Below are 21,037 nucleotides of genomic sequence, written 5' to 3'. Positions count from 1 at the left end.
TCTTGTGTGTGTTTTCCAACCTTGCTGTGCTTGAGTCTGTCAACTTTCTTTGTCTCTCTCTTTGGACAGGCCCCGGAGAGAGAGAGACAAGCAGATAGGCATGCTAACGTTTACTCTTCTACAACTCTAAGAGCCAATTATGAGGACTTTACACAATTTAGTTGGGAATTTGGATTATGGACTAATCATCTATTAACTACCACATTCCTCTTTGTTGTCACGCAGCTGTAGTTTAAGCAGAATATGAAACATTTAAAAGCCAGTCTCTTGTCTCCACGAGTTATAAAAAATTCATATGACAGTATGCAAGCCAGGCATTTCTGTGAGAGGAGAGGCTATCCACTGTGAATAATGCAAACCAAAGCCTTTAATTCAGTCTGGGGAAAAAATACACTCTTGTTTGTGGCAGGCATTAAGAGGTGTCCTCAAAGCGGCTCTCGTAAGCCCAAACGCTCTCACTCTTTCTCTACATCGCTCCCTCAGGGGAGGATTTCGCCTCTCCCTCTCTCCTCCCCCTGCTCGACACGTTTTCAGAAAGCGATCAGCTGGCCCCCTATCCTCCAGAGGATGTTCACAGAGAAAAAATGTAAAATAGTTTCTCTCACAGACACGGTGGTCCCTCACGGCTTGTTCCACACATGCACAGAATAGTGAACTCCTAGGTTCATGTCATTCTCATTGTCCCAGACCTCAGAAGGCATTGTGATCTCTTCCACTGTGACTCCCCATAACACCCATAACACTGTGACTCCCCGGCTGTCACGTTACAGTAAGGACAGTGAGTTAATGTGTGATCATGGCAGGAGTGTGGTCTCTTTTCCTTCCTGTCATCTTCATGGTGTATACAGTGAGAAACAAGGTCAGTGTAAACATGGCTAAGAGAGCCATGCAACATTCATGAGCCTTCACCGTCTTTCACGAGAACTCTGGGAGTTGTATTCTTTTGAGGGGCTTCGACAGAGACACAACATACAGCCCCTTTTGTTTTTGTTTGTTTGGGCTGCGGCTGCCTTTTGGAATGAATTAGCGGATTTGTTTATGGGTTTGGAGGAGAAATACAGGCAAAAAACTGTCGCGCTGAGCCGCATCGTCCACATTTGTCTCCCACGGAGATCAAATTGTGAAATATTTATAAGATGCTTTTGTTCTCTGCCCAAAGAAAATCTACTTTCAGTTTTCAAAACAGTGCCGGCTTTGTGTCTGGTTAACTGTTTCATACGGTTTCATATTTCAAGTGTGGGTAGTCTTCGGTCTGAGCATTAGAAGTAGAGGACGACTGGAAAGAAGGAGAGGTGGAATGAGTTCTCCTCATCTTACACTAATCTTCTCCAGAGATCTGTATTTCATGTTGGGATCCTCCGAGATTTTAGCATCGATCTGTGGGATTTGGGGAGAGTGAGAAGTTGGGGAAAGGTTTACAAGGCTTTTGTTGTTGTAGATTTGGCTCAGACATACTGAGAATCGGAGCATCATAATATACATTTCATCCATCCCCAGTTAACATTATGTTTTTGTGATTGATAATACTAGCTAGGATTCCATCCACTTTGGCAGTTTTGTGCGAATATTCAAAAATCCACATGAAAGAAAATATGCGCATTTTCCCACCAGTGGTGTGTTTCCACCATGCTGACTTGATGCAGATAACAATCCGTGCGTGATGTCGTAGGTCACACAAAATGTCATATTAGTGTGTAAACTGTTCGGATGCTACAAACAAAAGTTGGCAGATGGGCTGTACTGACTTCAGACGAGTCGCGTTACACTTGTGGGGGTCGTAGAGCAGTAAAAGTTTGGACGCTACAGACAACCTTGTGAGAAGACCATTGTTGGGGGGGATGTCTCATGGTCTGACTAACACCGCTCTAGCTCTGTCACCTTACACCACAGATGTGTGAATGTTACGTTGGCAGGTGGATTGAGAAGCATCCAGTGCAACGACGGATATCTAGCTTAAACTAACAGTCTGGTTCTGAAGCCATTCCAGCGTTGCTTTGGCTGTATGCTTGGGGTCAATGTACTGTTGGAGCGGAAATCTTCGCTCCAGTCTAAGGTCGTTAGTACTCTGAAGCAGGTTCTCATTACGGATTTGCCTGTATTTGGCTCCATTCATTGTTTCCTCTATCCTTATCAGTCTCCCAGTCCCTGCTGCTGAAAAGCATCCCCATGGCATGATACTGCCACCGTGCTTCACTGTAGCGATGTTGTTAGACGGGTGATGAACTGTGCCTGGTTCTCTCCAGACATAGCGCTTTGCATTCAGGCCAAAGAGAACATTTTTTGTTTCATCAGACCACATAATATTTTGCCTTTTGCTCTGAGTCTTTCCTGTGCCTTTTTGAAAACTCCAGGCATGCTGTCATGTGCCTTTTTGCAAAGTCCAGGCATGCTGTCATGTGCCTTTTTGCAAAGTCCAGGCATGCTGTCATGTGCCTTTTAGAAAACTCCAGGCATGCTGTCATGTGCCTTTTAGAAAACTCCAGGCATGCTGTCATGTGCCTTTTTGCAAAGTCCAGGCATGCTGTCATGTGCCTTTTTGCAAACTCCAGGCATGCTGTCACGTGCCTTTTAGAAAACTCCAGGCATGCTGTCATGTGCCTTTTAGAAAACTCCAGGCATGCTGTCATGTGCCTTTTAGAAAACTCCAGGCATGCTGTCATGTGCCTTTTAGAAAACTCCAGGCATGCTGTCATGTGCCTTTTTGCAAAGTCCAGGCATGCTGTCATGTGCCTTTTTGCAAACTCCAGGCATGCTGTCACGTGCCTTTTAGAAAACTACAGGCATGCTGTCATGTGCCTTTTAGAAAACTCCAGGCATGCTGTCATGTGCCTTTTAGAAAACTCCAGGCATGCTGTCATGTGCCTTTTAGAAAACTCCAGGCATGCTGTCATGTGCCTTTTAGAAAACTCCAGGCATGCTGTCATGTGCCTTTTAGAAAACTCCAGGCATGCTGTCATGTGCCTTTTAGAAAACTCCAGGCATGCTGTCATGTGCCTTTTTGCAAACTCCAGGCATGCTGTCATGTGCCTTTTAGAAAACTCCAGGCATGCTGTCATGTGCCTTTTTGCAAACTCCAGGCATGCTGTCATGTGCCTTTTTGCAAACTCCAGGCATGCTGTCATGTGCCTTTTAGAAAACTCCAGGCATGCTGTCATGTGCCTTTTTGCAAACTCCAGGCATGCTGTCATGTGCCTTTTTGCAAACTCCAGGCATGCTGTCATGTGCCTTTTTGCAAACTCCAGGCATGCTGTCATGTGCCTTTTAGAAAACTCCAGGCATGCTGTCATGTGCCTTTTAGAAAACTCCAGGCATGCTGTCATGTGCCTTTTAGAAAACTCCAGGCATGCTGTCATGTGCCTTTTAGAAAACTCCAGGCATGCTGTCATGTGCCTTTTAGAAAACTCCAGGCATGCTGTCATGTGCCTTTTAGAAAACTCCAGGCATGCTGTCATGTGCCTTTTAGAAAACTCCAGGCATGCTGTCATGTGCCTTTTAGAAAACTCCAGGCATGCTGTCATGTGCCTTTTAGAAAACTCCAGGCATGCTGTCATGTGCCTTTTAGAAAACTCCAGGCATGCTGTCATGTGCCTTTTAGAAAACTCCAGGCGTGCTGTCATGTGCCTTTTAGAAAACTCCAGGCGTGCTGTCATGTGCCTTTTAGAAAACTCCAGGCGTGCTGTCATGTGCCTTTTAGAAAACTCCAGGCGTGCTGTCATGTGCCTTTTAGAAAACTCCAGGCGTGCTGTCATGTGCCTGTCATTTAGAAAACTCCAGGCGTGCTGTCATGTGCCTTTTAGAAAACTCCAGGCGTGCTGTCATGTGCCTTTTAGAAAACTCCAGGCGTGCTGTCATGTGCCTTTTAGAAAACTCCAGGCGTGCTGTCATGTGCCTTTTAGAAAACTCCAGGCATGCTGTCATGTGCCTTTTAGAAAACTCCAGGCATGCTGTCATGTGCCTTTTAGAAAACTCCAGGCATGCTGTCATGTGCCTTTTAGAAAACTCCAGGCATGCTGTCATGTGCCTTTTAGAAAACTCCAGGCATGCTGTCATGTGCCTTTTAGAAAACTCCAGGCATGCTGTCATGTGCCTTTAGAAAACTCCAGGCATGCTGTCATGTGCCTTTTAGAAAACTCCAGGCATGCTGTCATGTGCCTTTTAGAAAACCCCAGGCATGCTGTCATGTGCCTTTTAGAAAACTCCAGGCATGCTGTCATGTGCCTTTTAGAAAACTCCAGGCGTGCTGTCATGTGCCTTTTAGAAAACTCCAGGCGTGCTGTCATGTGCCTTTTAGAAAACTCCAGGCGTGCTGTCATGTGCCTTTTAGAAAACTCCAGGCGTGCTGTCATGTGCCTTTTAGAAAACTCCAGGCGTGCTGTCATGTGCCTTTTAGAAAACTCCAGGCGTGCTGTCATGTGCCTTTTTGAAAACTCCAGGCATGCTGTCATGTGCCTTTTTGAAAACTCCAGGCATGCTGTCATGTGCCTTTTAGAAAACTCCAGGCATGCTGTCATGTGCCTTTTAGAAAACTCCAGGCATGCTGTCATGTGCCTTTTAGAAAACTCCAGGCATGCTGTCATGTGCCTTTTAGAAAACTCCAGGCATGCTGTCATGTGCCTTTTAGAAAACTCCAGGCATGCTGTCATGTGCCTTTTAGAAAACTCCAGGCATGCTGTCATGTGCCTTTTTGAAAACTCCTGGCGTGCTGTCATGTGCCTTTTAGAAAACTCCAGGCGTGCTGTCATGTGCCTTTTAGAAAACTCCAGGAGTGCTGTCATGTGCCTTTTAGAAAACTCCAGGAGTGCTGTCATGTGCCTTTTTGAAAACTCCAGGAGTGCTGTCATGTGCCTTTTTGAAAACTCCAGGCGTGCTGTCATGTGCCTTTTAGAAAACTCCAGGAGTGCTGTCATGTGCCTTTTTGAAAACTCCAGGAGTGCTGTCATGTGCCTTTTTGAAAACTCCAGGCGTGCTGTCATGTGCCTTTTTGAAAACTCCAGGCATGCTGTCATGTGCCTTTTAGAAAACTCCAGGCATGCTGTCATGTGCCTTTTTGCAAAGTCCAGGCATGCTGTCATGTGCCTTTTGCAAACTCCAGGCATGCTGTCACGTGCCTTTTAGAAAACTCCAGGCATGCTGTCATGTGCCTTTTAGAAAACTCCAGGCATGCTGTCATGTGCCTTTTAGAAAACTCCAGGCATGCTGTCATGTGCCTTTTAGAAAACTCCAGGCATGCTGTCATGTGCCTTTTTGCAAAGTCCAGGCATGCTGTCATGTGCCCTTTTGCAAACTCCAGGCATGCTGTCACGTGCCTTTTAGAAAACTACAGGCATGCTGTCATGTGCCTTTTAGAAAACTCCAGGCATGCTGTCATGTGCCTTTTAGAAAACTCCAGGCATGCTGTCATGTGCCTTTTAGAAAACTCCAGGCATGCTGTCATGTGCCTTTTAGAAAACTCCAGGCATGCTGTCATGTGCCTTTTAGAAAACTCCAGGCATGCTGTCATGTGCCTTTTAGAAAACTCCAGGCATGCTGTCATGTGCCTTTTTGCAAACTCCAGGCGTGCTGTCATGTGCCTTTTAGAAAACTCCAGGAGTGCTGTCATGTGCCTTTTTGAAAACTCCAGGAGTGCTGTCATGTGCCTTTTTGAAAACTCCAGGCGTGCTGTCATGTGCCTTTTTGAAAACTCCAGGCATGCTGTCATGTGCCTTTTAGAAAACTCCAGGCATGCTGTCATGTGCCTTTTTGCAAAGTCCAGGCATGCTGTCATGTGCCTTTTTGCAAACTCCAGGCATGCTGTCACGTGCCTTTTAGAAAACTCCAGGCATGCTGTCATGTGCCTTTTAGAAAACTCCAGGCATGCTGTCATGTGCCTTTTAGAAAACTCCAGGCATGCTGTCATGTGCCTTTTAGAAAACTCCAGGCATGCTGTCATGTGCCTTTTAGAAAACTCCAGGCATGCTGTCATGTGCCTTTTAGAAAACTCCAGGCATGCTGTCATGTGCCTTTTAGAAAACTCCAGGCATGCTGTCATGTGCCTTTTAGAAAACTCCAGGCATGCTGTCATGTGCCTTTTAGAAAACTCCAGGCATGCTGTCATGTGCCTTTTAGAAAACTCCAGGCATGCTGTCATGTGCCTTTTAGAAAACTCCAGGCGTGCTGTCATGTGCCTTTTAGAAAACTCCAGGCGTGCTGTCATGTGCCTTTTAGAAAACTCCAGGCGTGCTGTCATGTGCCTTTTAGAAAACTCCAGGCGTGCTGTCATGTGCCTTTTAGAAAACTCCAGGCGTGCTGTCATGTGCCTTTTAGAAAACTCCAGGCGTGCTGTCATGTGCCTTTTAGAAAACTCCAGGCGTGCTGTCATGTGCCTTTTAGAAAACTCCAGGCGTGCTGTCATGTGCCTTTTAGAAAACTCCAGGCGTGCTGTCATGTGCCTTTTAGAAAACTCCAGGCATGCTGTCATGTGCCTTTTAGAAAACTCCAGGCATGCTGTCATGTGCCTTTTAGAAAACTCCAGGCATGCTGTCATGTGCCTTTTAGAAAACTCCAGGCATGCTGTCATGTGCCTTTTAGAAAACTCCAGGCATGCTGTCATGTGCCTTTTAGAAAACTCCAGGCATGCTGTCATGTGCCTTTTAGAAAACTCCAGGCATGCTGTCATGTGCCTTTTAGAAAACTCCAGGCATGCTGTCATGTGCCTTTTAGAAAACTCCAGGCATGCTGTCATGTGCCTTTTAGAAAACCCCAGGCATGCTGTCATGTGCCTTTTAGAAAACTCCAGGCGTGCTGTCATGTGCCTTTTAGAAAACTCCAGGCGTGCTGTCATGTGCCTTTTAGAAAACTCCAGGCGTGCTGTCATGTGCCTTTTAGAAAACTCCAGGCGTGCTGTCATGTGCCTTTTAGAAAACTCCAGGCGTGCTGTCATGTGCCTTTTAGAAAACTCCAGGCGTGCTGTCATGTGCCTTTTAGAAAACTCCAGGCGTGCTGTCATGTGCCTTTTTGAAAACTCCAGGCATGCTGTCATGTGCCTTTTTGAAAACTCCAGGCATGCTGTCATGTGCCTTTTAGAAAACTCCAGGCATGCTGTCATGTGCCTTTTAGAAAACTCCAGGCATGCTGTCATGTGCCTTTTAGAAAACTCCAGGCATGCTGTCAAGTGCCTTTTAGAAAACTCCAGGCATGCTGTCATGTGCCTTTTAGAAAACTCCAGGCATGCTGTCATGTGCCTTTTAGAAAACTCCAGGCATGCTGTCATGTGCCTTTTTGAAAACTCCAGGCGTGCTGTCATGTGCCTTTTAGAAAACTCCAGGCGTGCTGTCATGTGCCTTTTAGAAAACTCCAGGAGTGCTGTCATGTGCCTTTTAGAAAACTCCAGGAGTGCTGTCATGTGCCTTTTTGAAAACTCCAGGAGTGCTGTCATGTGCCTTTTTGAAAACTCCAGGCGTGCTGTCATGTGCCTTTTAGAAAACTCCAGGAGTGCTGTCATGTGCCTTTTGAAAACTCCAGGAGTGCTGTCATGTGCCTTTTGAAAACTCCAGGCGTGCTGTCATGTGCCTTTTGAAAACTCCAGGCATGCTGTCATGTGCCTTTTAGAAAACTCCAGGCATGCTGTCATGTGCCTTTTGCAAAGTCCAGGCATGCTGTCATGTGCCTTTTTGCAAACTCCAGGCATGCTGTCACGTGCCTTTTAGAAAACTCCAGGCATGCTGTCATGTGCCTTTTAGAAAACTCCAGGCATGCTGTCATGTGCCTTTTAGAAAACTCCAGGCATGCTGTCATGTGCCTTTTAGAAAACTCCAGGCATGCTGTCATGTGCCTTTTTGCAAAGTCCAGGCATGCTGTCATGTGCCTTTTTGCAAACTCCAGGCATGCTGTCACGTGCCTTTTAGAAAACTACAGGCATGCTGTCATGTGCCTTTTAGAAAACTCCAGGCATGCTGTCATGTGCCTTTTAGAAAACTCCAGGCATGCTGTCATGTGCCTTTTAGAAAACTCCAGGCATGCTGTCATGTGCCTTTTAGAAAACTCCAGGCATGCTGTCATGTGCCTTTTGAAAACTCCAGGCATGCTGTCATGTGCCTTTTAGAAAACTCCAGGCATGCTGTCATGTGCCTTTTTGAAAACTCCAGGCATGCTGTCATGTGCCTTTTAGAAAACTCCAGGCATGCTGTCATGTGCCTTTTGCAAACTCCAGGCATGCTGTCATGTGCCTTTTTGCAAACTCCAGGCATGCTGTCATGTGCCTTTTAGAAAACTCCAGGCATGCTGTCATGTGCCTTTTTGCAAACTCCAGGCATGCTGTCATGTGCCTTTTTGCAAACTCCAGGCATGCTGTCATGTGCCTTTTAGAAAACTCCAGGCATGCTGTCATGTGCCTCCAGGCATGCTGTCAGAAAACTCCAGGCATGCTGTCATGTGCCTTTTAGAAAACTCCAGGCATGCTGTCATGTGCCTTTTAGAAAACTCCAGGCATGCTGTCATGTGCCTTTTAGAAAACTCCAGGCATGCTGTCATGTGCCTTTTAGAAAACTCCAGGCATGCTGTCATGTGCCTTTTAGAAAACTCCAGGCATGCTGTCATGTGCCTTTTAGAAAACTCCAGGCATGCTGTCATGTGCTGTCATGTTTTAGAAAACTCCAGGCGTGCTGTCATGTGCCTTTTAGAAAACTCCAGGCGTGCTGTCATGTGCCTTTTAGAAAACTCCAGGCGTGCTGTCATGTGCCTTTTAGAAAACTCCAGGCGTGCTGTCATGTGCCTTTTAGAAAACTCCAGGCGTGCTGTCATGTGCCTTTTAGAAAACTCCAGGCGTGCTGTCATGTGCCTTTTAGAAAACTCCAGGCGTGCTGTCATGTGCCTTTTAGAAAACTCCAGGCGTGCTGTCATGTGCCTTTTAGAAAACTCCAGGCGTGCTGTCATGTGCCTTTTAGAAAACTCCAGGCGTGCTGTCATGTGCCTTTTAGAAAACTCCAGGCATGCTGTCATGTGCCTTTTAGAAAACTCCAGGCATGCTGTCATGTGCCTTTAGAAAACTCCAGGCATGCTGTCATGTGCCTTTTAGAAAACTCCAGGCATGCTGTCATGTGCCTTTTAGAAAACTCCAGGCATGCTGTCATGTGCCTTTTAGAAAACTCCAGGCATGCTGTCATGTGCCTTTTAGAAAACTCCAGGCATGCTGTCATGTGCCTTTTAGAAAACCCCAGGCATGCTGTCATGTGCCTTTTAGAAAACCCCAGGCGTGCTGTCATGTGCCTTTTAGAAAACTCCAGGCGTGCTGTCATGTGCCTTTTAGAAAACTCCAGGCGTGCTGTCATGTGCCTTTTAGAAAACTCCAGGCGTGCTGTCATGTGCCTTTTAGAAAACTCCAGGCGTGCAGGCGTGCTGTCATGTGCCTTTTAGAAAACTCCAGGCGTGCTGTCATGTGCCTTTTAGAAAACTCCAGGCATGCTGTCATGTGCCTTTTAGAAAACTCCAGGCATGCTGTCATGTGCCTTTTAGAAAACTCCAGGCATGCTGTCATGTGCCTTTTAGAAAACTCCAGGCATGCTGTCATGTGCCTTTTAGAAAACTCCAGGCATGCTGTCATGTGCCTTTTGAAAACTCCAGGCATGCTGTCATGTGCCTTTTAGAAAACTCCAGGCATGCTGTCATGTGCCTTTTAGAAAACTCCAGGCATGCTGTCATGTGCCTTTTAGAAAACTCCAGGCATGCTGTCATGTGCCTTTTAGAAAACTCCAGGCATGCTGTCATGTGCCTTTTAGAAAACTCCAGGCATGCTGTCATGTGCCTTTTAGAAAACTCCAGGCATGCTGTCATGTGCCTTTTAGAAAACTCCAGGCATGCTGTCATGTGCCTTTTTCCAGGCATGCTGTCAAACTCCAGGCGTGCTGTCATGTCCTTTTAGAAAACTCCAGGCGTGCTGTCATGTGCCTTTTAGAAAACTCCAGGCGTGCTGTCATGTGCCTTTTAGAAAACTCCAGGCGTGCTGTCATGTGCCTTTTAGAAAACTCCAGGCATGCTGTCATGTGCCTTTTAGAAAACTCCAGGCATGCTGTCATGTGCCTTTTAGAAAACTCCAGGCATGCTGTCATGTGCCTTTTAGAAAACTCCAGGCATGCTGTCATGTGCCTTTTAGAAAACTCCAGGCATGCTGTCATGTGCCTTTTAGAAAACTCCAGGCATGCTGTCATGTGCCTTTTAGAAAACTCCAGGCATGCTGTCATGTGCCTTTTAGAAAACTCCAGGCATGCTGTCATGTGCCTTTTAGAAAACTCCAGGCATGCTGTCATGTGCCTTTTAGAAAACCCCAGGCGTGCTGTCATGTGCCTTTTAGAAAACTCCAGGCGTGCTGTCATGTGCCTTTTAGAAAACTCCAGGCATGCTGTCATGTGCCTTTTAGAAAACTCCAGGCATGCTGTCATGTGCCTTTTAGAAAACTCCAGGCATGCTGTCATGTGCCTTTTAGAAAACTCCAGGCATGCTGTCATGTGCCTTTTAGAAAACTCCAGGCATGCTGTCATGTGCCTTTTAGAAAACTCCAGGCATGCTGTCATGTGCCTTTTTGAAAACTCCAGGCGTGCTGTCATGTGCCTTTTAGAAAACTCCAGGCGTGCTGTCATGTGCCTTTTAGAAAACTCCAGGAGTGCTGTCATGTGCCTTTTAGAAAACTCCAGGAGTGCTGTCATGTGCCTTTTTGAAAACTCCAGGAGTGCTGTCATGTGCCTTTTTGAAAACTCCAGGCGTGCTGTCATGTGCCTTTTAGAAAACTCCAGGAGTGCTGTCATGTGCCTTTTTGAAAACTCCAGGAGTGCTGTCATGTGCCTTTTTGAAAACTCCAGGCGTGCTGTCATGTGCCTTTTGAAAACTCCAGGCATGCTGTCATGTGCCTTTTAGAAAACTCCAGGCATGCTGTCATGTGCCTTTTTGCAAAGTCCAGGCATGCTGTCATGTGCCTTTTGCAAACTCCAGGCATGCTGTCACGTGCCTTTTAGAAAACTCCAGGCATGCTGTCATGTGCCTTTTAGAAAACTCCAGGCATGCTGTCATGTGCCTTTTAGAAAACTCCAGGCATGCTGTCATGTGCCTTTTAGAAAACTCCAGGCATGCTGTCATGTGCCTTTTTGCAAAGTCCAGGCATGCTGTCATGTGCCTTTTTGCAAACTCCAGGCATGCTGTCACGTGCCTTTTAGAAAACTACAGGCATGCTGTCATGTGCCTTTTAGAAAACTCCAGGCATGCTGTCATGTGCCTTTTAGAAAACTCCAGGCATGCTGTCATGTGCCTTTTAGAAAACTCCAGGCATGCTGTCATGTGCCTTTTAGAAAACTCCAGGCATGCTGTCATGTGCCTTTTAGAAAACTCCAGGCATGCTGTCATGTGCCTTTTAGAAAACTCCAGGCATGCTGTCATGTGCCTTTTTGCAAACTCCAGGCATGCTGTCATGTGCCTTTTAGAAAACTCCAGGCATGCTGTCATGTGCTTTTTGCAAACTCCAGGCATGCTGTCATGTGCCTTTTTGCAAACTCCAGGCATGCTGTCATGTGCCTTTTAGAAAACTCCAGGCATGCTGTCATGTGCCTTTTTGCAAACTCCAGGCATGCTGTCATGTGCCTTTTTGCAAACTCCAGGCATGCTGTCATGTGCCTTTTAGAAAACTCCAGGCATGCTGTCATGTGCCTTTTAGAAAACTCCAGGCATGCTGTCATGTGCCTTTTAGAAAACTCCAGGCATGCTGTCATGTGCCTTTTAGAAAACTCCAGGCATGCTGTCATGTGCCTTTTAGAAAACTCCAGGCATGCTGTCATGTGCCTTTTAGAAAACTCCAGGCATGCTGTCATGTGCCTTTTAGAAAACTCCAGGCATGCTGTCATGTGCCTTTTAGAAAACTCCAGGCATGCTGTGTGCCTTTTCATGTGCCTTTTAGAAAACTCCAGGCGTGCTGTCATGTGCCTTTTAGAAAACTCCAGGCGTGCTGTCATGTGCCTTTTAGAAAACTCCAGGCGTGCTGTCATGTGCCTTTTAGAAAACTCCAGGCGTGCTGTCATGTGCCTTTTAGAAAACTCCAGGCGTGCTGTCATGCCTTTGCCGTGCTGTTGTGCCTTTTAGAAAACTCCAGGCGTGCTGTCATGTGCCTTTTAGAAAACTCCAGGCGTGCTGTCATGTGCCTTTTAGAAAACTCCAGGCGTGCTGTCATGTGCCTTTTAGAAAACTCCAGGCGTGCTGTCATGTGCCTTTTAGAAAACTCCAGGCATGCTGTCATGTGCCTTTTAGAAAACTCCAGGCATGCTGTCATGTGCCTTTTAGAAAACTCCAGGCATGCTGTCATGTGCCTTTTAGAAAACTCCAGGCATGCTGTCATGTGCCTTTTAGAAAACTCCAGGCATGCTGTCATGTGCCTTTTAGAAAACTCCAGGCATGCTGTCATGTGCCTTTTAGAAAACTCCAGGCATGCTGTCATGTGCCTTTTAGAAAACTCCAGGCATGCTGTCATGTGCCTTTTAGAAAACCCCAGGCATGCTGTCATGTGCCTTTTAGAAAACTCCAGGCGTGCTGTCATGTGCCTTTTAGAAAACTCCAGGCGTGCTGTCATGTGCCTTTTAGAAAACTCCAGGCGTGCTGTCATGTGCTGTCATGTTTTAGAAAACTCCAGGCGTGCTGTCATATGCCTTTTAGAAAACTCCAGGCGTGCTGTCATGTGCCTTTTAGAAAACTCCAGGCATGCTGTCATGTGCCTTTTAGAAAACTCCAGGCATGCTGTCATGTGCCTTTTAGAAAACTCCAGGCATGCTGTCATGTGCCTTTTAGAAAACTCCAGGCATGCTGTCATGTGCCTTTTAGAAAACTCCAGGCATGCTGTCATGTGCCTTTTAGAAAACTCCAGGCATGCTGTCATGTGCCTTTTAGAAAACTCCAGGCATGCTGTCATGTGCCTTTAGAAAACTCCAGGCATGCTGTCATGCCTTTTGAAAACTCCAGGCATGCTGTCATGTAGAAAACTCCAGGCATGCTGTCATGTGCCTTTTAGAAAACTCCAGGCATGCTGTCATGTGCCTTTTAGAAAACTCCAGGCATGCTGTCATGTGCCTTTTAGAAAACTCCAGGCATGCTGTCATGTGCCTTTTAGAAAACTCCAGGCATGCTGTCATGTGTGCCTTTTAGAAAACTCCAGGCATGCTGTCATGTGCCTTTTAGAAAAACGTGCTGTCATGTGCCTTTTAGAAAACTCCAGGCGTGCTGTCATGTGCCTTTTAGAAAACTCCAGGCGTGCTGTCATGTGCCTTTTAGAAAACTCCAGGCATGCTGTCATGTGCCTTTTAGAAAACTCCAGGCATGCTGTCATGTGCCTTTTAGAAAACTCCAGGCATGCTGTCATGTGCCTTTTAGAAAACTCCAGGCATGCTGTCATGTGCCTTTTAGAAAACTCCAGGCATGCTGTCATGTGCCTTTTAGAAAACTCCAGGCATGCTGTCATGTGCCTTTTAGAAAACTCCAGGCATGCTGTCATGTGCCTTTTAGAAAACTCCAGGCATGCTGTCATGTGCCTTTTAGAAAACTCCAGGCATGCTGTCATGTGCCTTTTAGAAAACTCCAGGCATGCTGTCATGTGCCTTTTAGAAAACTCCAGGCGTGCTGTCATGTGCCTTTTAGAAAACTCCAGGCGTGCTGTCATGTGCCTTTTAGAAAACTCCAGGCGTGCTGTCATGTGCCTTTTAGAAAACTCCAGGCGTGCTGTCATGTGCCTTTTAGAAAACTCCAGGCGTGCTGTCATGTGCCTTTTAGAAAACTCCAGGCGTGCTGTCATGTGCCTTTTAGAAAACTCCAGGCGTGCTGTCATGTGCCTTTTAGAAAACTCCAGGCGTGCTGTCATGTGCCTTTTAGAAAACTCCAGGCATGCTGTCATGTGCCTTTTAGAAAACTCCAGGCATGCTGTCCAGGCATGCTGTCATGTGCCTTTTAGAAAACTCCAGGCATGCTGTCATGTGCCTTTTAGAAAACTCCAGGCATGCTGTCATGTGCCTTTTAGAAAACTCCAGGCATGCTGTCATGTGCCTTTTAGAAAACTCCAGGCATGCTGTCATGTGCCTTTTAGAAAACTCCAGGCATGCTGTCATGTGCCTTTTAGAAAACTCCCAGGCATGCTGTCATGTGCCTTTTAGAAAACTCCAGGCATGCTGTCATGTGCCTTTTTGAAAACTCCAGGCGTGCTGTCATGTGCCTTTTAGAAAACTCCAGGCGTGCTGTCATGTGCCTTTTAGAAAACTCCAGGAGTGCTGTCATGTGCCTTTTAGAAAACTCCAGGAGTGCTGTCATGTGCCTTTTTGAAAACTCCAGGAGTGCTGTCATGTGCCTTTTTGAAAACTCCAGTGCTGTGAAAACTCCTGTCATGTCATGTGCCTTTTGAAAACTCCAGGCGTGCTGTCATGTGCCTTTTAGAAAACTCCAGGCGTGCTGTCATGTGCCTTTTAGAAAACTCCAGGAGTGCTGTCATGTGCCTTTTAGAAAACTCCAGGAGTGCTGTCATGTGCCTTTTTGAAAACTCCAGGAGTGCTGTCATGTGCCTTTTTGAAAACTCCAGGCGTGCTGTCATGTGCCTTTTAGAAAACTCCAGGAGTGCTGTCATGTGCCTTTTTGAAAACTCCAGGAGTGCTGTCATGTGCCTTTTTGAAAACTCCAGGCGTGCTGTCATGTGCCTTTTTGAAAACTCCAGGCGTGCTGTCATGTGCCTTTTAGAAAACTCCAGGCGTGCTGTCATGTGCCTTTTAGAAAACTCCAGGCGTGCTGTCATGTGCCTTTTAGAAAACTCCAGGCGTGCTGTCATGTGCCTTTTAGAAAACTCCAGGAGTGCTGTGATGTGCCTTTTAGAAAACTCCAGGAGTGCTGTCATGTGCCTTTTTGAAAACTCCAGGCGTGCTGTCATGTGCCTTTTTGCAAACTCCAGGCGTGCTGTCATGTGCCTTTTAGAAAACTCCAGGCATGCTGTCATGTGCCTTTTAGAAAACTCCAGGCATGCTGTCATGTGCCTTTTAGAAAACTCCAGGCATGCTGTCATGTGCCTTTTAGAAAACTCCAGGCATGCTGTCATGTGCCTTTTAGAAAACTCCAGGCTTGCTGTCATGTGCCTTTTAGAAAACTCCAGGCATGCTGTCATGTGCTGTCATGTTTTAGAAAACTCCAGGCATGCTGTCATGTGCCTTTTAGAAAACTCCAGGCATGCTGTCATGTGCCTTTTAGAAAACTCCAGGCATGCTGTCATGTGCCTTTTAGAAAACTCCAGGCATGCTGTCATGTGCCTTTTAGAAAACTCCAGGCATGCTGTCATGTGCCTTTTAGAAAACTCCAGGCATGCTGTCATGTGCCTTTTAGAAAACTCCAGGCATGCTGTCATGTGCCTTTTAGAAAACTCCAGGCATGCTGTCATGTGCCTTTTAGAAAACTCCAGGCATGCTGTCATGTGCCTTTTAGAAAACTCCAGGCATGCTGTCATGTGCCTTTTAGAAAACTCCAGGCATGCTGTCATGTGCCTTTTAGAAAACTCCAGGCATGCTGTCATGTGCCTTTTAGAAAACTCCAGGCATGCTGTCATGTGCCTTTTAGAAAACTCCAGGCATGCTGTCATGTGCCTTTTAGAAAACTCCAGGCATGCTGTCATGTGCCTTTAGAAAACTCCAGGCATGCTGTCATGTGCTGTCATGTTTTAGAAAACTCCAGGCATGCTGTCATGTGCCTTTTAGAAAACTCCAGGCATGCTGTCATGTGCCTTTAGAAAACTCCAGGCATGCTGTCATGTGCCTTTTAGAAAACTCCAGGCATGCTGTCATGTGCCTTTTAGAAAACTCCAGGCATGCTGTCATGTGCCTTTTAGAAAACTCCAGGCATGCTGTCATGTGCCTTTTAGAAAACTCCAGGCATGCTGTCATGTGCCTTTTAGAAAACTCCAGGCATGCTGTCATGTGCCTTTTAGAAAACTCCAGGCATGCTGTCATGTGCCTTTTAGAAAACTCCAGGCATGCTGTCATGTGCCTTTTAGAAAACTCCAGGCATGCTGTCATGTGCCTTTTAGAAAACTCCAGGCATGCTGTCATGTGCCTTTTAGAAAACTCCAGGCATGCTGTCATGTGCCTTTTAGAAAACTCCAGGCATGCTGTCATGTGCCTTTTAGAAAACTCCAGGCATGCTGTCATGTGCCTTTTAGAAAACTCCAGGCATGCTGTCATGTGCCTTTTAGAAAACTCCAGGCATGCTGTCATGTGCCTTTTAGAAAACTCCAGGCATGCTGTCATGTGCCTTTTAGAAAACTCCAGGCATGCTGTCATGTGCCTTTTTCTCAGGAGTGGCTTCCGTCTGGCCCCTCCATAAAGCCCAAAATGGTGAAGTGCTGTTGTCCTTCTGGCAGGTTCTCCCATCTCAGCCAAGGAACTCTGTAGTTCTGTCAGAGTGGTCATTTGGGTCCTTGGTCACCTCCCTGATCAAGGTTGGTCGGACGGCCAGCTCTAGGCAGAGTCTGGCCAGTTCAATATATTTCATTTCACAATGATGGAGATGACTTTGTTCTTCGAAACTTTCAACACTCTATAAATTGTTTTATACCCATCCCCTGTCGAACCTTTATAGACATGTGTGTTTCATGTCCAATTTAATTGGCTCAAATCAAGTTGTAGTGACATTTCAAGGATGATCAAAGGAAATTGGATGCACCTGAGCTCAATTTGGAGTGTCAAGGGGTGTGAATACTTTCTGAAGGCACTGTAAGTCATTAAACAAAATTGACAAAAATGTTCAGCAAATGTAAATGCCAATGTACCAAATGACAATTCTAGCAATGCACTGTATGTGGCACGTGCAAACACACACACACACACACACACACACACACACACACACACACACACACACACACACACACACACACACACCACACACACACACATACACACACTTATAAAATTAAATAAGGTTTTAACAAAATGTCCATATCAACTATCTCATGTGGCTCAGTTGGTAGAGCATGTCGCTTGCAACATCAGGGTTGTGTGTTTGATTCCCACTGGGGACCCATATGAGAATGTATCCTCTCACTAGTGTATGTATGTTGTGTGGATAGGAGTGTCTGCTAAATGACTCAAATGGAAACAATCGAAATGACTGAAAAATGCAGTCGAAAACGTCCAAAAATTGCCTCGTCAAAATGAAATTCTAGCTTGATAAATGTAACATCATGTTCATTCAACAGTAGCCTAAATTGCAAAGGGGAATGCATTTAGGCCGTTCTTTACCTGTAATGAAGTCCATTTGTCTGTCCGTCAGGCCAGTGAACCTCTCTGTGACAGCATTGTAGAAGTCACAGATGCACACAGCAGGCCCACTGTCCCCAAGGCATCCTTCAGCTCCATTTTCACACAGAAACAAAAAGTCACACAAACCGTAGCTGGTAGCACAGTTCTCCCATGCAGCACACAGGTAGGCAGCTCCATCCATTAGGTTCAAGCACGTAGAGTCATTGTAGTTAGTCACAAACATCTTGTAGAACTCAAGTAAAACACCAAGATGTGTAAAAGTCTGAGTAAAAAGTATTAATTAGTCATTAAGTTTCAGACAAGTAGACAATCCAGTACTCACTGTTTGCCCGCCCGACATTTAGCAGTGAGGGAGATGGTGGTTGCCTTGCCTGTCCATGAATAAAGTTGTTGTCTACGTTAAGCTGCCTCTGCCTGCTCTAAACTTTACTTATAGTTGATGCGCCATTTGGAGGGTTCGAAGAGTGGAACATTTCATTATTCCAACTTGGAAAATGGTTTGAGGTGCAGTATAGTATCTATTTGTCAGGTTGTTTTTGCTAGCTAGGTAGCTTCCTTCAGTTTAAGGGATGCAAGCTCAAATTTCTGTAGACCCAAATGTGCAGAGCTCACTCCAGGTTAATGAATACCCACACAACATGTTTAGGCAATACGCAAGCGGAAAATATTAAATAGTCTCAATGCAACACATGAAGATACTTCAAGCTAGGCAAGGCAGTGGCGCCTATGCTGACCCTGTCTATTAAAGGTGACTGGGGTCAGGAATGGCTGCGCGCCAACAATTTGAATGGGTGGAAAGGAAGGAGGGGACATCCTGAGATTTTGAGCATAAAAATCAACAGAATCATTTGAGATTTAAAAAAAAATGTAATTGTATTTTAGATGTGGCTTTTCATAATAGCTTTTTATAAAGGGGAATATAACAGGGTAAGCACTGCGTACCATACCTACCCTGACTGCACGTCACTGGTATGTGTACATTAGAAGTTATTGTCCTCTTCACTGCCCATGGTGTCCTCCCAGGTTAAGTGAGGCCCTCAGTTTGATGGTTTCTGACACCTGAGGTTTCTTTGTCTTTGTCCATTCACAACCACATTTCATCCTACAATCTCCCCCTCTCTCTCTCTCTCTCTCTCCCTCTCTCTTTCTCTCTCTCTCTCTCTCTCTCTCTCTCTCCCTCTCTCTCTCTTTCTCCCTCTCTCTCTCTCTCTCTCTCTCTCTCTCTTTAACGTCCCTCCTCTCTCTTCAGTTCTCTTTTTCATGTTAACTCAAAGCATAAACACGTCTATTCTCCTCTCTCTTGAACATGAGAGGCCACCTTTTCAGCCTTCGACAATATACTGTAAATGTTTACCTTTTTCATCCAGACTTTTCTCTGTCAGAGATCAGGAATATAACCCTGGTGTAGTGGTGAGTGAGCATACTATTTCTTAAGACCCATTTTCTCACACTCATGAAATGAAATGAATTGACACTTGAACGCCCAAACACTTGTTCCTTAACTGTGTGTCAGGTTGAGCTCTTTTGGCTCTCTGTCTGAACACTCAAAATAGTCTTCTGTCGGTAGAAGAGTCCTGAAGGAACTGCCTGCTTGGAGAGAGTCATTTGTTACTGCTGATTCTCTGCAGTTATTTCCTCCTCAGGCTAGGACAGAATCTCTGTTTGTTTTCCTTCCTGCTCGCTCCTCAGAGGAGATCATTCACTTGGCTAGTGTGTGTGTGTTTGTCTGTGTGTGTGTGTGTGCGTGTGCGTGCGCGTGCGTGTGTGTGTGTGTGTGCGTGCGTGCACGGTCTTGGCTCAGAGGAGCAGCGAGCGGAGCAGGCTGGTGCTCCTCTAAAACTCGGTGGTGTACTGCTGTGACTGAAAAACTCTATCTACTGGAGAGGACAGCTCCACATGAAGCTCAGCTGCCACACCAAAACATACACTTAGCAAGCACGCACACGCACATGCACATGCACATACAGAGTGCATAAGTACGATTACACACACAACCACACACACGTCACAATGTATCTTTCAGTCTTTCTGTGCTAACCATATTTGTGACAGCAAGCCTTCCCATGTGTCTTTCAACAGCCCAACGACCCGGTGACTAACATCTGCCAAGCAGCCGACAAGCAGCTCTTCACGCTGGTGGAGTGGGCCAAGAGGATCCCCCACTTCTCTGAGTTGCCCCTGGACGACCAGGTCATCCTCCTACGAGCAGGTCAGCTCAACACAACCATAAGACCACATCAGCATCCCCCATAGGCAGGCCACTGCAGCATTATGGGCTTTGTAGGCTATTTGTAGGCTATTAGCCTGACAAATCCTCTGTCATATTCTTTATATATGCGGTCATCATTTTTGAGGAAGTCTTCAGTGTTTTCCCTATATGTTGCCCTTGCTGATTGCTTGTCGCTTCAAATTACAAAGTTCACTTCCAAACTCACTCTTAAGGAAGCCCATCCAGCTCTCTAACCCTATCCTACCCCCTCTTAGCGTTCTCCTTCTGGGTACCCATAGTGATGGAGAGAATGGTGTAACACTCCACTGCCCTCTCCCACCTGGACGAAAGGAACACCCACATGAGAATGCTGTTCATTGACTACTCAGCATTCATAGTGCCCTCCAAGCTTATCACTAAGTAAAGGACCCTGGGACTGCACACCTCCCTCTGCAACTGGATAATGGACTTCCTGACGGGACACCCCCACGTGGTGAGGGTAGGCAACAACACATCCACCACGCTGACCCAAAACACTGGGGCTCTTCAGGGGTGTATGCTTAGCCCCCTCCGGTACTTCATGTTCAAAGGAAACGGAGGGCCAAGCACATGCCCCCATTCAGATCAACGGGGCTGTAGTGGAGCGGGTTGAGAGCTTCAAGTTTCTCGGTGTCTACATCACTAAGGATCTAGCATGGTCCAAACACACCAACACAGTCATGAAGAGGGCACGACAATACTTTTTCCCACTCAGGAGTCTGAAAAGATTTGGCTTGGGCCCTCAGATCATCAAAATATTATACAGCTACACAATTGAAAGCATGTTGACTGACTGCATCACCGCTTGGTATGGCAACTGTTTGGCATCCGACCGCAAGATGCTACAGAGGGTAGTGCGTACGGCCCAGTACATAACTATATTTTCTGTGGGATTGAGGTTAAGGTTTTGTGATGGCCAGTCCAATACCTTGACTTTGTTGTCCTGAAGCCATTTAGCCACAACATTGGAAGTACGCTTGGGGTTATTGTCCATTTGGAAGACCCATTTGCGACAAAGCTTTAACTTCCTGACTGGAGTCTTGAGATGTTGCTTCAATATATCCACATAATTTTCCTGCCTCATGATGCCATCTATTTTGTGAAGTGCACCGGTCCCTCCTGCAGCAAAGCACCCCCACAACATGATGCTGCCACCCCCGTGCTTCACGGTTGGGATGGTGTTCTTTGGCTTGCAAGCCTCCCCATTTTTCCTCCAAACATAACGATGGTCATTATGGCCAAACAGTTCTATTTTTGTTTCATCAGACCAGAGGACATTTCTCCAAACAGTACAATCTTTGTCCCCATGTGCAGTTGCAAACCGAAATCTGGCTTTTTTATGGCGGTTTTGGAGCAGTGGCTTCTTCCTTGCTGAGAGGCCTTTCAGGTTATGTCGATATAGGACTCGTTTTACTGTGGATATAGATACTTTTGTACCTGTTTCTTCCAGCATCTTCACAAGGTCCTTTGCTGTTGTTTTGGGATTGATTTGCACTTTTCGCAC

General features: G+C 46.1%; 1 protein-coding gene across 6 annotated transcripts in view; it reads left to right on the top strand.

Annotated features, from left to right (window-relative positions):
* LOC135517922 (retinoic acid receptor RXR-alpha-A) overlaps window positions 1-21,037 on the top strand; it is a 176,580-nt gene that overhangs the window by 142,232 nt on the left and 13,311 nt on the right. For all 6 annotated transcript variants that reach the window (XM_064942646.1, XM_064942645.1, XM_064942644.1 and 3 more), the window contains exon 7: window positions 19,365-19,494. In XM_064942646.1, coding sequence (XP_064798718.1) covers window positions 19,365-19,494 — 130 coding nt within the window. The remainder of the gene's footprint in view (window positions 1-19,364; window positions 19,495-21,037) is intronic.

Source organism: Oncorhynchus masou, chromosome 28 (genome assembly GCF_036934945.1).
Source record: "Oncorhynchus masou masou isolate Uvic2021 chromosome 28, UVic_Omas_1.1, whole genome shotgun sequence".
NCBI classification, from domain to species: Eukaryota; Metazoa; Chordata; class Actinopteri; order Salmoniformes; family Salmonidae; genus Oncorhynchus; species Oncorhynchus masou.
This window is presented reverse-complemented; position numbering and strand designations above follow the sequence as displayed.